Genomic DNA, 16372 nt, shown 5'->3' on the forward strand with positions numbered 1-16372 from the left:
GAACCGCCACAGCCGTTGCGATGCCACCTTTTCTTAATAAGCCAATTGATCCAGGGGCAATGGTCTGATGCGGGATTATTATATAGTTATCTTATGAGTGGATAGTGATATAGTATATAAAAGTACTTAGATTATTTTTTTATATATTTCCTTGTTTTTATCACTTCATATATATCTTCATGGTCTATAGAGTACTTCGTATGTTGTACTAAGAAAAAAAAAAGAAGAAACTTTAAAAGAACCCCTGGTTTGCCACAGTTGATACCTTAATGCCTTAATGCCTTGATGCCTGGAGCATAACCTGGCTATCAGGCAATAACAAAAAGTACATTACACAATCCAACCTTGGAATCATAAAGTAACCACAATACTAAATTGGTACTGCACGGGCCAGTTCCACTTCTTCCCGTACTCAGAGGTACCTCCACTGCCCGCACTTGCGGGTGTAGATCCAAGTATTCCGTATTCCGGGTGTCATTATTGGAATAATACCAGTTTTATGCGAACCTCACGATCTGGGCCTATGGATGTACATGTACGCATTTAGCCCTCTACAAAAGTACTTTGGACCAAAAATCTTAAGACATTTTGATTTAATTTCTGCATGTAATTTCTGTATGTAAATAGTACTCATCTAATTGTCATCAATTGATCTTGTCATCTTCAACATTTTGCATGTTATACAAAGTATTATATTATGTAGATTAAAAAGTGTGTCTACGGTAAAACCCGCGCTTCTCGCCTATGACCTCGCTTCACGCGTCAACCACTGCCGCCCTCCCCCCCAAACTCAAACCTTCCCGCTTTAAAGTGTCATCTGCCAGCCTCTTCCACCCCTCTTACCGCTACACCCCCATTCTCATCTCCCAGCTTATATTGTATCGCCCACTATCGCTGTGGCTAGCTGCGTGGTGCTATCCACCAAGCATTGAAGCCTCAGTGATCAAGATCATTGAGTCCAGGTCAAAACCTTGGTTGCGATCCCATTCGCTGACCTAGATCTGCCCTCCGAACATCGCTTTTGCCCTTCTGTGACTTGTGAAAAACAAGAAGAAAAAAAAAATATCTTACCATGTACAACGCTCATCGCGGGATGGTGCCTGCTCCCAACTCCCGTCTGACGGAGTTGCTGGATCAACTGCGCCAGGAGTTTGAGAGCCAGTCGCGAAACACCGGTGAATTTGAGCATCAGTGTATGTTACTATCCCTTTCAACATATGGGTACCCCTCTCTTATGCTCAGGCCATTTGCGCCTTGAGCTCCCTTCCCCTTATCCAATCATTTCATACAAGCAGCTGCCAGCTCATTTCCCCAGTGACTGCAGCTCCATGGGTTCTGACATTCGCTGAAATGTTATCTAACTGACAGATCATGCAGTGACTGGTCAACTCCAGGAGATGGAGATGATCCGTCAGAAGGTCTATCAACTGGAACAGGCGCAGATCAAGATCAAGCAAGAGTTCGTCCCTTTTCCTTCTTGAGAGCTCGAATTACCTTCTCTGACATCGCCTTTTTTTTCTCTTCTTTTTTATAGCTATGAAGCTGAGATTCGAATGCTGCGACACGAACTTGAATCGCGTGGCGTGCAAACCATCCCTTCCCACATCGGCGGACCCCCTGCGGCTCATACAGCTCCCTCCCAGGCTCCCCCACCTGCCTTGGGCCACGGCCCCAGCAATCTGTTTGGCGGTATCATGACCAACCCACCAGGTAGTGGCCCCGGTCTTGCACCTTCCCTCCCCCAGGATCAGCAGCCTCCCCAGCATCCCCTTCAACAGCCTGCTTCGGTCGCTCAGCCTGGCGCACCGCAACCCCAGCAGAGCTCCTTTGGAGGATATCCGGCTGGCGCTGCTGTGAACGGTATGTCGTTGTGTTTATGAAAGTCGTCGCCCAGTCCGCTGACCCGTTGGATCGTTCCTCTCCCAGGCTATGGCCCGCCTCCACCTCCTACTGCATCCCCAGGCCCCGGTAAGGGCCGTGGTCGCGTTCCCCCAGGCCCCGGTACCCCCCAGCAAACGCACATCGCCTACCCGGATCCTCGTGCGTCCCCTCAGATCCCTCGCCCGACTCCTCCGAACCCCCCTCTCGGCCGCACAGCTGAACGTCCGGGAAACATGCTGGCAAACTGGAACCCCGATGATTTGCCTCCGTCGCAGAAGCGTGAGGGTTCCGATTGGTACGCCGTGTTCAACCCCGAGGTCCAGCGTGTCCTCGATGTGGAACTGGTGCATCATTTGAACCACGATAGCGTCGTTTGCTGTGTGCGCTTCAGCCGTGATGGCAAGTACTTGGCTACGGGCTGCAACCGCTCGGCTCAAATTTTCGACGTGACCACCGGTCAGAATGTGGCCACTCTTCAGGATGAGAACGTCGACAAGGACGGCGACCTGTACATTCGCAGCGTTTGCTTCAGTCCGGATGGCAAATATCTTGCGACTGGTGCTGAGGATAAGCAGATTCGGGTAAGTTTCAGATTATATGGAACTAAGTAGCATGTGGGAAGATCACTGACTGAATCGTGATTGGCTCTAGGTTTGGGATATCAACCAGCGCACCATCAAGCATATCTTCAGTGGACACGAGCAGGACATCTACTCTTTGGACTTTGCTGGCAACGGTCGCTTCATTGCCTCTGGTAGTGGAGACAAGACCGTGCGCCTTTGGGATATTCTCGATGGCAAGCTTGTCTACACCCTTAGCATTGAGGATGGTGTCACTACTGTGGCTATGTCTCCAGATGGCCGTTACGTGGCTGCCGGTTCATTGGATAAGAGCGTGCGCGTTTGGGACACTACAACTGGATACCTGGTGGAGCGCCTGGAGAACCCAGATGGCCACAAGGACAGTGTCTACTCGGTCGCGTTCGCGCCCAATGGCCGTGACCTTGTCAGTGGCAGTCTGGACAAGACTATCAAGCTCTGGGAGCTCACCGTTCCCCGGGGCATGCACCCTCACAGTGCCATCAAGGGCGGCAAGTGTATTCGTACATTCGAGGGCCACAAGGTTAGATCTGAGATTACTTGAGACTGACAGAAAAAAGCTAACTTTTTACAATACAGGACTTTGTTCTCAGTGTGTGCCTGACACCCGACGGTGCCTGGGTGATGAGTGGTTCCAAGGACCGTGGTGTTCAGTTCTGGGACCCAGTGACTGGAAATGCCCAGATGATGCTTCAAGGCCACAAGAACTCTGGTGAGTTTCATTCAATCTTGACTTGCATTGTCATCTCTAACTCTAACTCCAAATAGTCATCTCGGTTGCACCCAGTCCTACTGGCAACCTGTTCGCGACCGGCAGTGGAGACATGCGTGCACGCATCTGGAGGTGAGTGTTTTTCCTGACTGTGTTTCAGATCATAAGCTGACTTTTTTTTCTAGATACTCGGCGTACACTGGACGATGAAAGGGTTGATCCTTTGGGCGCAATATGACGTTTTTGCTTTGGTTATGGGCTTTATTTATTCCGAATTTTGTTTTTTTCACTTTATACACTTTGGTGTATACGTGAACTCCTTTTCAATTCCAAAATTGCCATTCTCTACACCTGGTATAGGTTGTGTGTGTTGTAGTAACTAGTTATGTACATATGTACATAGTATGTTGTAGACGTAAAAAAGGTGACACGGGCATTCTGGAACGAGCTGAATCTCCCAACAACATCATCCCTGTCCGTCTGAATCACCACAGAGCCTCTCACTTTTCGAATACTCCGAATATGAATACTTTGAACATTTTGTGGAGACGGTAATATACACCTCAAATCCCCTACGGAGATGTACAATGCTGATCCAAATCTCATCATAGCACCTACCGATCTAGGCTTAACGCGGCGCATGCATAGTCTAGGTGCCTTCGCCCATTCAGGAAGTAGTTCGTGAGGACTAGTCGCATCCCTGCAGGAACCATTCTCGACAAGTCCCAATACCTCATCTCGACGCAGGACGTGCAGGGTTACCACTCGTGTCAGACTGCCATGGCTGTCACTTCCCGAATCGCCCCCAGTATGGAGCTAAGGCCACGAGTGGCCATGATCAACATGAACGAACCCATGAGCCAAGCCATTTGGTGCAGTTTAAGGGGGGGAAATACTCCGTACATCGAGACAAGACCAAAGCCCGGGCTGACTCCTCCTATTGGGGGGGGGGGGGGGGGATGGATTCCCACTTGCCCCAAAAAAAAAAGAGAGAGAGACAATTTGATTGGGTCTCCAAGAGGAGATTCAGATCACCCGACTGAATTTTCCAGGGCCTTGGGCGGCTAACTGGGATATTCGATGGGCTGAGATCGGACACTATTGGCGACTATCGGGATGGCGCATCCTAGTACTCGTAATTACGGCCCAGCTGGCCATTGAGCGATTGCTGACTCCGAGATCGACTGAATAATCTACATGTCGACTGCAGGTCGATCACGGTCCACTTGGGAATTCATTTGAAGGCCCGGCCCGTTCTCCTCGAGGTGAGATGCACAGCACGATGAGTTTGCGTGTTTCCTTTCTTTTTTTTTTTGAGAGAGAGATTTTAAGTCTGACAGATGTCAGTCTCTTCAGCAATATCAGTTACAAAAATATACAGAGTACGAGGAATGGAAGAAGTAGGGGAACGAGAAGGCTTTCGTCGCCAGTCGCGGCTGCGAGTATATCTTCCCCGTGTGACTGACACACATTTTCACACCGAATGTGTCGAAATACATTACCACTAATGAGAATTACTATTCCTCGTGGTACAGGAAATTGATGCATCCAAAATGCATCTCATGGACCATGCAATGCACCTGTATGCTCCAGTGCTTCAGGGCAGGGCCAGGGCTCGGGCTTCTAGGACTCCCAGGGCTCCAGGAACCCCAGGAACTCCAGTTCGTCCCCGATTTGATTTGAATTCTTTTTCTTTTTCATATTTCCCGGTGGAGTCAGGTCGCCTCAATCGCCCAGGATCCCCCACGGAGATCGTCGAATCAAACACTTTGGTATACACAGTACGGAAGTACATTGCATGTATCTCTGGCCTTGAACTGCCCTTCTTCCCCCTTTTTTTACACCCATTATCTATTTTATTACTAAACGTCATACAGACGATCAAAATGGGGCTTTTTAACTATCTTCTCACCGGCTGACTCCCCCTGTCGCCCCCGCCATTACATTGGGCCCTGGTATATCTAGATCGGGAGGCGCCACGGTCGATGCGGAAGATCATCGCTAGTTGTCAATCATTATATTCCTCGCTCTTCACGGCATGACCTGCATATATTTGCTATTTTCTTTCTCCATCTCATATCCAGATCTATAGATTGTGCTTTGGCCGGCCGGTTTGCCTATTTTCCCTATCCTTGCTTCTTCTTGAAAACTCGCTGCCAGCCAGAACCAAAATACCACCGGGGATTGGGTTTCAGAACATAGTCAAAGACTACACAGAAAGAAAAAAAAAACAGCACACCCCGAGGACAAGTATACATTGAGATACATTGGTATCTCGTGGGAGATCCGGAGGAAGAAGGTATCCTTGCCTTTCTGAAAGATACTGAGAGAGGAAGACCTCGAACAGTGACCAAGATGGAGACCGCAGAGCCCGTCTCTTATGAGTTCCCTGGCCATGCCGTGGGTGCGTTTGCACACAGACGCATGGACTCGACCATGAGCCAGAACTTTCCCTTCTATTCGCACCAAACAGCATCATACTCGCTGCCTTACCAGACCCCAAGTAGCTTGCCGTACAGCTTCGGTCACTCCGTGGGTCACACACATGCACACTCGAATCCCTATCAGCAATACTTTGTTCCTAGTCAGCACCCAATACAGCCGCAACCACTGCGCCTTACAACGGAACAACCGTTGCAGTCTCTTCCAGAGATTCGCCCGGCGAAGAACGCCATCAGCCAGACAGTAAAGTCTACTCCCGACCATGGTCCACGGGTGCAGCTTTCGACTGGAGGTCATAGTTCACCAGTCGGGGCAACAAACGAGACGAAGCAAACCCCCGCTGACATCGCCTTCTCAACCAACGTGGATGTTTTGATGAAGGCAATCCAGGCCAAGCATACTTCGTCACCGACCCAGCAATCGCTGCCACCACTCCAACATCTGGCAGCACCGGCAGCACAGGCCTACCCCGTATCCTACCCGACTGCCTCGCCCACACCACCGCGCTGCTACCATGCCAACGAAGGCCTATCACGCTCAGGCAAGAAGCGTAAGTACAACTGCAGCCTCCCAGGCTGCGGCAAAAGCTTCGCACAGAAAACACACCTGGACATCCACATCAGGGCACACACGGGCGACAAGCCATTTGTGAGTACACACATCATAATTCTATCTAAACAGAATTTAGTGTTAGGATCAGCCACTAATACTTTTGGATGTGGCAGGTATGCAAGGAGCCCTCATGCGGGCAGCGCTTCTCGCAGCAAGGCAACCTCAAGGTAAGCACATCAACAGCTGCCGCGCCATGTGATTACGACGCACGAGGCAGACACTAACATTCATTTAAAATATAGACCCATCAGCGGCGACACACGGGCGAAAAGCCCTTCCAATGTGAAATCTGCCACAAGCGATTCGCTCAGCGAGGCAACGTCCGCGCTCACAAGCTCACCCATGATCAATCGAAACGGTTTGACTGCCGTCTAGATGAATGTGGCAAACAGTTCACCCAGTTAGGCAACCTCAAGGTAAGTCCCTGTCCTCCCTTCCTTATTCCTCTCCTATGTCAACATCATCATTTACATCCATCGCCATCGTTTAAACCAACCCAAGCTAACCAACCCTTTACCCAAAAACAGTCGCACCAAAACAAATTCCACGCAGCCACACTCCACAATCTAACTGTTCGGTTCTCGCAAATGGGCGAGAACGGACCGATGAACATGAACGCGGCAGACCGCGAGCTTTGGATATATTTCGCCGGATTATACAAAAATAGCAACAAGGGCATCAAGGGCCGTGGCAAGGACCGGCGAATCTCGACAACAAAACGATCTGATGCACAGAGTAGCTGTGACTCCATGGATCGAATACAGTCTGTTGAGTCTGAAGAGGGTATTTCGAAGATGCAGATGCAGATGCAGATGCGCCGCGGGAGCTTTGAGGATGGCTTCTCCGTTTATAATGCTTCTAGCAGTGATGGCGATGATGGGGAGCCTTATTACATTGATCGCAGGGTTCATGGTCATGGTCATGGTCATGTTCATGGGCCTTGATTGGGTTTTGTCTCGGGTTATCTTCTTCTTTCCTCTTTTTATATCGCCTGGTCTTATTTCTTGCTGATTCCCCTGTGATTCCCATTGCTAATTCCCTTTTTATTTTTATTCTATCTTATTTTCTTCTGGGGGTCCTGAGAAATGCGCGGTACACAGGAAGGGGATCCAGGGTTGGATGTCTTATTCTCACCCTTTTTCTATCTCTCTCTATTTCTCTCTTTTCCTTTAGGGTTTATCAAGATGTACACGATTTCATGAGGACTTTTCATATATATTTTGGACTTGGGATATCCCCGTGCTAGGGTTGTACGGCTGAATCAACAGGGTCTTGGGGAGTGTTTCTTTTCGTTTCTTTTTAGTTCTGTACAACTTAGTTACGTAGGTCGGCAAGGCCGCAGATCAATAACGTCTCGAAATGATTCGAGAGAGGTTTACTTGGAATAATCGGAGAGAGATTTTCATATTTCTGTCGGCCTTATTCGAAGACCCGGAGTTAAAGTGTACAATACAGAGGAAAGATGGAAAAAAAAAAGCAGGAAAGGAAAGGCTCTCCGGGACATAAGTCATTTAATGAAACAGTTCAAAGAGATCAAATGCGAGAACGCAGCATGCGTAAGCTGATACCTGATCGAGATGGCATCCATATATGTGACACTATTGCGCATCGGCATCGGCAATATCCAAATCTCCATCTGCAGCATCCTCCCGCTCAGAAACAGGCGGGGCCTGGGTGCCAAGAGGAGTAGCGTTAGCCAGGGCATCAGAGATGAAGGATTCCTCGACGGCAGCCTTTCTCCGGAACACCCGGAGCCAGCGACGGCCCCATTGGCGGATGATGGCGTCCTCGGGAAGATTGCCGCTGCCATCGCCGCGCTCCATCTGTTCGTCGTTGCTTCCAGCAGCGATGGAGACGATGGAGTCCTCGATGTACTTGAAGAGGGCTTGCATATCTGTGCGCTCACGAGTGAGTGTCTCATCGATGACGCTAAGCTGGGGCTCGTAGAGGCCGGGCTGGGCGCGGGCGGCAACGATCTGGCGCATGCGGTTGGTGACCTTGCCGACGGTGGCGGAGATCATCTCGAAGACGTGGGGCTTTGAGAGGATAGTTCCTGCCGCCACAGACTCGGAGAGGGCCCATTCAAGGACGGAGAGCGGGCTGAGGATGGTGTAATTAAGCAGCTTGTCGATAATGTTGATGGCAATACCGGGCTGGTCGACCCAGTAGTCCATGACGGAGGTGATGATTTGGCAGCGGGCGTGCTGAGATTCCGTGCCGATGGCCAGGAGACGATCTTTGCTCCGTTCGATGCATGACAGGACATGAGAGAGCGATTTGGATCCGACGAAGCAGAGTGAGGTTACGAAAGCATCTGTCGAGGGAATCTTGGGGTCGTCGACGCCTTGGCTCTTGGCCTGGTCTTCGATGGCGGTGATGACGGGCTGAATCTCTTTGTCGCTAGCCTTCTTCCGAATAAGCTGCATGAGTTCTTGTCCTTCTTTAGAGTAAGGTGCCACTGGAGACTCTAGTTAGCAACTGTTCTCTACCATTTGGTCACGAGGTAAACTTACTTTCAGAGGAATACTTGAACTCGGGAGTATCCTTCTCTTTGCCTGCTGTGATCAACTTGGGGTAGGGATCAGGGAGAGTTCCCTTAATGCGCTGGGCGAAGCTCAACCGAATTTCCTTGTCCAAAGCACCATGGATGAACGCCATTCTTGGATCAATGGCGGGCAGATCAAGATCGTCAGTCCTGTGAAATTGTTAGATCACTGATTACTACGTGTGGAAGCTGACATTTTCGACTTACCACTCGCTCCATTTCCATGTGAACCCGAAGTTGCTCAAGTGGTGAGCGAACCAATCCAGGAAACGGTTGCTAAGCTCCAAATCCATTGTCTCCAGGCTGTTGTACAAGAATCGGATTGCACGGCCCAAACTTGGTGCAATTGCCGCAGGGGCAATCTTGCAGCACTCGGTGAGAACAGAGTGATAGTAGACGAGTTTGTGCTCCGACGCTGGCAATTGGAATAGCTGCGAGAACACGGCGTCCACTGCCACATCCTCGGGCTTCCACGGCTGCACCTCTCCTATGAGCTCGCGCATGCGGTCGAAAGGCGTGGCACGCTTCACGAATGTGGTAGAGGTAAAATAGCAGTCGATATCGATCAGGAACTTGGCCGTAGCAACACGGTTGAAGTCAAGGAGGTTAATAGTATCAACCAGTGCGTCCCGAATAAGCGAAGAGGATATGTCTGTGATCGCGGGAACGGTGTCTACTTCTTGGTTGGCATACACCGAAAGGTAGACCTCCGGGAAGAGAGGACGCGCGCCATTCGGTACAGGGTTAGGCACAGTGATCGTGGGGAAAGGAACCTTGGTCACCGATTCGAAAGACTTGGACTCATCTGTCTCGGTGTCCTGGACGTCTTTCCAAGGACGAGGAAGGCACTTAAGCTCCCAGCCCTGGTTGGCCTCCCCTTGAAGTTGAGTCTGCATCAAACTGATAACACTTTGACCAGCTGCTTCCTGGTTCTCCTCGGGGCTGAATGTGTTCACCAAATCGACGAGGGCGTGCGGCGTAGATGCAATAATGTCGGTCTTCTCCAGAAGCGCGGAAGCCTGGGCCTCAAAGCCAGTGGCGGGAGACAGCATGACATAAGGAATGGTGAACTGAATAATCTTCACCAATTCAAGGCCGAGAAGCTGAGAAATGCCGTTAGACGAGGTTCATAATCACGGGTCAATTAATCCAACTTACATCTTCCGAAGAGGCAGTCTGGAGATCGACTGCACGAGCGAACAGCTCTTCCAGAAGAGGGAAGATGCCGTCACCCTCATAGATCGGCTGGAGAATACCCAGGAAGCGAATAAGAAGCTTGACTTCACGCCATGCGCCAATATCAATATACTTCTGCAAGGCCTCAGCTGCCTTGCTCAAAACCTCCGATCCAAGCTCGGGCTTGAGACTATGTGCGACTAGGACCGTGCCGGCAATAAAAGGAATTTTCATGGGTTGCTCGAGGACGCTGCACATATCTGAGTTAGTAATATTCCGAAGTGAATTGAGTACACCGACACGTACAGATCAAGGGCGATGTTGACAAAGTCGCGACGGATCTCCTCGTCGTCGTAGTTATCCGTGACTGTCTTCGCAATACCCTGGACGTCATCTTCTGCTCTGCGAGCAGCCTATCAATGAGACATAAGCGTTAGTTCATGTCGTCCATTTGTAGAGCGCAATGCGCGCGGCGGAAAAAAAAACGAGGCCCGTACTGATTCCGCGATGGTCAACAACTGCCGTCGGACCTGGACGAACAATGGCTCCTCATATCTGCGCCTTTGGGGGCGGCGATCAAGGTCATCATCCTCTGTGAGAACCACAAGCCAAGTTAGCGTGTTGCCCGGGCAGCTTGTCAGATCCATGTCTCTCACCTCTGTAGCGGCGTTTGCGCCCACCCCTGTAGCCCTGGTTTCGACGGTCGTTTTCGGCCATTATGTTCTGGAATCAATCCAATGAGCCAGTATAATACCAGATTTTTATCGTAGATACAGTGATCCTGGGAAAATGGAAAGCGAGGGTGACAGCTTGAGAGCTTGAGGTGAATGGGGAGCTCGGAATGGGAAATTGAAGTTCCGGACCCGTTGCCCCTGCGTACTTCAAGTATCTCTAGTTACATCGGACAATACGTGTAGAATTGAATACATTCCACCTTCCTTCGTACACAGTACACAATTACACTGTTCAACTGCCATTTATTCTTTACGCATCACTACCAAAAAAAAAGTAAAGAAAATCGTCTGCTTGAGAACTGGGATGACATATAGCTCATGGCCGGTAAGTCGGAGGACCGGGGAACCAGCCGAGCCCGATGAATCTGATACAAGGATATTGCGAACAAAAAAAAAAAAGAAAGCAAGGACGCAAATGGAAGAACGAACGGGGATTCTAGCGCTGCAAGACGAGAGATTGACCATCATAGAAAGGGTCCTCCCTAAACGTGTATCCAAAGAAATCTTCAAGATCTCCGATGCATTTGTGGGAAGATTCACCCCTCCATCCGGGGTCGAGATCGACTTGCTGCGTCTGGGGGTTCTTCCCCTCGACCGGTGAAACTATGCAGTTTCCGACCCCCAAAGGCAGACGTACACAGAAAGGGTATCACTTTTTCCTCCCAAGAGCTGTCTCAGACACCTCAAAATAAACTCCAGGCCATGACCTCCCATTGCGTGAAAACCATCAACCCTTACCACCCCGAAGAAACATGGTTTCCGCTTCCCAGCCATTAAAGGATGCACTTTTCCCACTTCATACCATTCCCTGCTCATTCACCAGTTCCCAAGGTTCCACCATGTCCGGGGTTGAGGCATACCGAGTCCCCAAAGAAAAAGAAGAAAAAAAGACAAGGCAGTGCACTCTCAATTCAGAGCTCGAGATCATGATGGAACTTGGTTGGCAGGTCGAATTTCACGCAAGTGCAGATGGCGGCACAACGAACAGACGTATCCTTCGCGGAGGGCGGAGGACACACACTGGTCAACTCAGTCAAGGTGTGCAAGCATCTCGTCCTTGGTAAGGGGTTTGAAGGTATCGAGGCCGAGACCGCGAGCTTCGAGGGCTGGGCGAGCGTGAGGGGGAATCATCTGGGCATTGAGATCAGGGGCAATCGAAAGTTCTAAATGTTGATTAGTGAGGTTTTCGTCTCTACAGAGGGTGAGATATCTTACCATGTTGTGAGAAATCGAAAAGGGCGGGGAGATCCTTGGAGGGGTTATTGTGGTGGCGGGAGTCCGGTAGCCGGGTGTTCGGGTCGCGGAGCTCATCAAAGAATGGGTGGCACATCGCTTCAACCGCGGACAACCGTTGTGTCGGGGTATATTCCAGAAGGGCGGAGATGAGGTCAATAGCCTCCGGTGGTGCCTTACGGAAAACCTAGTTCGGTCAGCACCATTACAGACCGGGGGTACGGAGTGGAAGATACCTTGTTGAAGGGATGGGGCTTGATTTGAGGGAACTTGTGCTCCATATAGTTGGGGTTCATGGTGCGGATTTGTTCCCGAGTTGGGGTGCCCAAAACCTTGATGATTTCTACCAGCTGGTCAATGCCCGATTCACCGGGGAAGAGGGGTTGTCCAAGCATCAATTCTGCCATCACACAACCAGTCGACCAAACATCTAGAGAAAAAAAGAAGTATATGTTAGTACTCAATATGACTTTCTGCAGAAAAAGGGATATTTACCAATCTTTGTTGTGTAGTTGGTCGCGCCAAAGATTAATTCGGGCGCCCGGTAGTAGCGAGAGCAGATGTATGAAACGTTAGGCTCGTTTTCGATTAGAATCTTCGCGGATCCGAAATCGCAGAGTTTCAGGATACCTGTAGCGGGATCCAAAAGAAGGTTCTGGGGCTTAATATCACGGTGGCAGATACCCTGAGAATGGATGTAGGCCAGCGACCGGAAGAGTTGGTAGATGTAAAGTTTGACCTCTAACATGGGCATCGTAGTCTTGAGTTTGTTGAAGTAACGCGATGCGCGGTAAACCGTCTCCGGGACATACTCGAGGACGAGGTTGAGGTAGACTTCATCTTTCTATTTGAGGGGAAATCGGGGGCACGGTCAGCCCACGGGAACGGGGGACGGAAAGACGATCGGGCGGGACACCCAGGAGACACATACCCTGTCGCCGTTGGAGTAGTAAAAGGCTTTGAGTTCGACAATGTTAGGATGGCGCACAATCCGCATGATCTGAAGCTCACGGTTCTAGAGAGAGAGACTGGGTTAGTGATCCGACACACACAGATCCCAAGGTAACCCATTTACCTTGAACCGCTTATCCTGGAGGACTCTCTTGATGGCAGCATCTTCCCCGCTCGGAGCCATCTTGGTCTGAAACACAACACCGAAGGAGCCATTGCCTACGATCTTACACTGAGTGTAGGAGATCTCCTTGGATTCGCCGGTGAGTCCATCTTGGACCTTCTCCCGGATGACCTCTGGGGAAAGGTCAGTTTTCCACACCATTGAAAACCAGATCAATATATCTTACCACCCATGCGCAAAGTCGGGAACAACCCGGGTCGATTCTGTGACATCGCGGAAATAGATAGATATGTGAAGTTGTGAAGACCGTTTTGGGTGGTTAAACCGGGGTGGAGTAGGGAGGGGCGGAAGGACCGATGGGAAAAGGAAGCAAAATGGCACCCGGGAGCCAAGAATGTCAGGTAAAAGTAGGGAAGAGGAAGAAGAATGAGAGGAGAAGGTGGGCAACTTTGCGTAGAGAATGTTCAACCAATAAAGTCGAATCGAGTGAAATAAGACGGGTTAGACTAGGGAAGGTTAGGTAAAATTGGGGCGGGTTCAGGGCGAAAGAAAGGTGACGTTGATGGAATGAATTTCCTCTTTTTTTTTGTTTTGCTTTCGTTTCTTTCACTCTTTTTTGTAATGGGGGGTTTTTTATTATCTGATTCTTGTTTTTTCAAAGAAACAGATAAATAAGGGAAATCCGAAAATGAAAGCCAATGTCTTACGGGGTGAGCAATTCGGGAAGGGGGGGGAAAAGAGGAAAAAGAGAGGGGCGGGAGAGCTACAAGTTCAAGTTGAAATCCAACTTTCTCAGGTAATTGCTCTTTATGGTCGTTTTTTTATTATTTTTCCTTTTTTCTACTTTTTTTTAAAATGTCTAGTTATAAGCTATACATACATATATTTATTTAACTAGGTATGTTATATATATATCTCATAGAATAGAAGATATAATAATATATTTTCTTCCATTTACAGTATAGGTACTGTAACTTACTGTCATTTTACCAAAGTTCGGGAGATGATATCATAGGTACGGGTGTTATTGCAGTAATTACCAATACCAGCCGGTGTACGAAATCCGGGAAACATTGAAAGGGAAAAAAAAAGAACTTGGAGAAAGCGGAGTCTCCGGGGTAGTGGGAATATAGTCAAGCTATACATAGTATACTATACTATACTAGCAGTATACTATATCTGTTTATAGCTATACACCCCTATAATATCCCCCCCCAATAATAGTGTAAATGAAAGAGGATGTCGGGTGACCCAACGGTGATTTTCCCTGGAACCACTATCATTGGTTGAAATTACTGTACTGTAATCTTTTCTATCACGAGACCAGCTGACCTCGAAAAAAAAAAAGAAGCTTGGGCCGAGTAATGGTCCAAGCTGCAATTGGAGCTGGACCCGGTCCTCTACCTATTCCAGGTTCTATACTAATAATATCTACTAGTATACTCTACTACGACTAACTATCATTTTGGCTTTTTTTTAATCTGCTGACTTTCTCTGCATAGCTCCAGGGGCATTCCGAGGGAGAAAAAAAAAACAAGAAAACAAAAATGACACACCGGGAATTGGGAACTAGACCGAGCGGTTGGAAAGCCATATACATAAACTAGAAAGCTATTCGGCCCGGAAAATCCATCGGAATAGAAAGGGGGCTCCCGTTCCACTTCCATCCTTTCGAGGATCTCGATGCCAAAGTGTGCACCGGCGCAGGGATCCCTTGGCATGTGAGTCGAAGCTATCTCAGCCGACGCCCAGCTTCGGGACAATCATTGGGATCCCAGCCGTAGTTCCGTCCATGCAGTCTCTTGTACCAGACACCTGGACCGGCAGATGAACCCCGACTCGGCATCCACAAACATCGAGATGTATCAGAAAAGGGCTAGGAGCCAATAAAATATCAAAAGAAAGCGAAAAAAAAGAGAGACTGAACAATCAAGTGGAAAAGGAACCCACCCATCTTATCCTTGAAGGGGTTTAGGAATGTTGGTTCCTGGCACAAGCAAGCACCCGACTCAGGTACTAAAAAAGGATGTTCCCTCAACTCTGAACTTGGCCCCTGCACTGTAGGGATGCACCTGGCTCAAAAGGTTAACGTTGAGAAGCTACCTCCAGGGCTACTTGCGTGCATTTACCGTGTACTGTTTTGGTATTGGTATTGGTAATTACATGGTATTTCATCGTTTGCATTTAACATTTTAACATCTAACATTTATCAACCGTCAATTAGTTAGCATTTAGGGCACTTTGAAAGACGCTATATCAATTTGTATATCTCATTCATAGTATCATTTACATCTAAGAAATATCTATATTCTCTATATCTACTAATACTCTGTAGATCTAAACTATGAGCTTCCCCTCATCGACGTCACCAGACCTCGTGAGCAGGTGACCATGGCTTGGGGATCGGAATCGCCACAGTTTGGTTCAAGCTGTCATGCGACTTTGTCAATCTTGACACGAGGGAATAAAATGACGCCCCCTCAGCAGGGGGTCTGACGCCGGCAACTTCAAAGAGAAGAAAAAAAGAGGAATCCATCTCATATCCAGAATAAGCACGACTACATATGTACACTCGGGATTCCGAAGTGTCCATCGGGTCTCGGCAAACAATATGCCCAGCTATTTGCTGACTCTACAGCTCAATATCAATCACTGATTGATCGAACTGCTTGTTCTTTTGATGGATCAGAGTGGATTCAATTCAATATTCATACCAGAGGTAGCCCTAGAACTTACATACAATAGAGCCATTGGACGTTCATACCCGTAGTATACATCCTCGACAATGTATAAAATTGCACAATGCACATACCCGTAGCACTATCGTTTCACGGACCCGGGATGAGGAGCCGGGTGTGTTCCTGGCAAAAGCAACACTTCCCGGCTGGCACTGGCATGATGTTTAAAATGTCGATGCATATGCACGGGAGGAAACCGGCGGAATGTCCAGCCCAATAGTGCGCCATCGGCATGTACGGATCGTAAAAGCATGGAAGCAAGGAACGGCATTCCGTTCTACGGTCTCTCTGTCAGACACGTGGGCTACACTACCTCTCAGAATAGCGAGCAAAATAGAGCGATATAAGCTATACAGAATAGAACTTGTTGACATCTTCCCAGGTCGAAATTGGAATTGACATACTCATACGATGTACATCGTAGTACCCAAGGAATTCGGGAATGCACCAAGCAAATATGCGAATCATCTTGGAGGCTATTGGTTCAATCTCGAAAATTGGGTCCAGTCTGCCCACGCTATGGCTAGATCTGCCATGTTCATCACGATCTAAATCTACCGTCCGATCTGTACAAAAAAGCACACATTGCGTCTATTCATATTCATCCCGTAACCTGGAGAATTTA

The 16372-nt window shown here is 48.8% G+C and overlaps 4 protein-coding genes across 4 annotated transcripts; 2 read left to right on the plus strand and 2 right to left on the minus strand.

Annotated features, from left to right (window-relative positions):
• Positions 1-1072: 1072 nt before the first annotated feature.
• On the plus strand, positions 1073-3402 carry rcoA (uncharacterized protein; the record flags this gene model as incomplete). Its single annotated transcript, XM_057273891.1, has 8 exons — positions 1073-1193; positions 1378-1459; positions 1535-1860; positions 1927-2462; positions 2533-3003; positions 3060-3192; positions 3249-3324; positions 3378-3402. The coding sequence occupies 8 exons, from the start codon at positions 1073-1075 to the stop codon at positions 3400-3402; spliced, it is 1770 nt and encodes a 589-aa protein (XP_057142070.1).
• Positions 3403-5547: 2145 nt separating this feature from the next.
• On the plus strand, positions 5548-7190 carry N7471_001171 (C2H2-type zinc finger protein; the record flags this gene model as incomplete). The annotated part of the gene is made up of 4 exons (XM_057273892.1): positions 5548-6282; positions 6360-6413; positions 6489-6662; positions 6774-7190. 4 exons carry the CDS (start codon positions 5548-5550, stop codon positions 7188-7190), a joined length of 1380 nt encoding a protein of 459 aa, XP_057142071.1.
• A 468-nt stretch (positions 7191-7658) lies between these two features.
• On the minus strand, positions 7659-10749 carry N7471_001172 (NCBP1 family protein). The gene is made up of 7 exons (XM_057273893.1): positions 10624-10749; positions 10465-10559; positions 10274-10380; positions 9950-10217; positions 8999-9894; positions 8760-8941; positions 7659-8704 (listed from the first exon to the last, which is right to left on the minus strand). Exons 1-7 carry the CDS (start codon positions 10682-10684, stop codon positions 7845-7847), a joined length of 2469 nt encoding a protein of 822 aa, XP_057142072.1. The 5' UTR covers positions 10685-10749; the 3' UTR covers positions 7659-7844.
• A 981-nt stretch (positions 10750-11730) lies between these two features.
• N7471_001173 (GSK family serine/threonine-protein kinase) lies at positions 11731-13281 on the minus strand (the record flags this gene model as incomplete). Its single annotated transcript, XM_057273894.1, has 7 exons — positions 11731-11864; positions 11917-12121; positions 12171-12364; positions 12430-12778; positions 12866-12949; positions 13010-13182; positions 13236-13281. 7 exons carry the CDS (start codon positions 13279-13281, stop codon positions 11731-11733), a joined length of 1185 nt encoding a protein of 394 aa, XP_057142073.1.
• Positions 13282-16372: the final 3091 nt, after the last annotated feature.

The sequence above is a fragment of the Penicillium samsonianum genome (assembly GCF_028829775.1).
Source record: "Penicillium samsonianum strain IBT 33392 chromosome Unknown utg000001l_segment0_segment0, whole genome shotgun sequence".
NCBI lineage: Eukaryota > Fungi > Ascomycota > Eurotiomycetes > Eurotiales > Aspergillaceae > Penicillium > Penicillium samsonianum.

Excerpts from the sequence above, each read along its gene's own strand:
- N7471_001172 (XM_057273893.1), bottom strand. The coding sequence starts at position 10,684 with ATGGCCGAAAACGACCGTCGAAACCAGGGCTACAGGGGTGGGCGCAAA. Across the intron at positions 10,218-10,273 it reads GTCAACATCGCCCTTGATCT|CGTCCTCGAGCAACCCATGA; the intron begins GTACGTGTCGGT and ends AGATATGTGCAG. Across the intron at positions 8,942-8,998 it reads ACATGGAAATGGAGCGAGTG|GACTGACGATCTTGATCTGC; the intron begins GTAAGTCGAAAA and ends ACAATTTCACAG.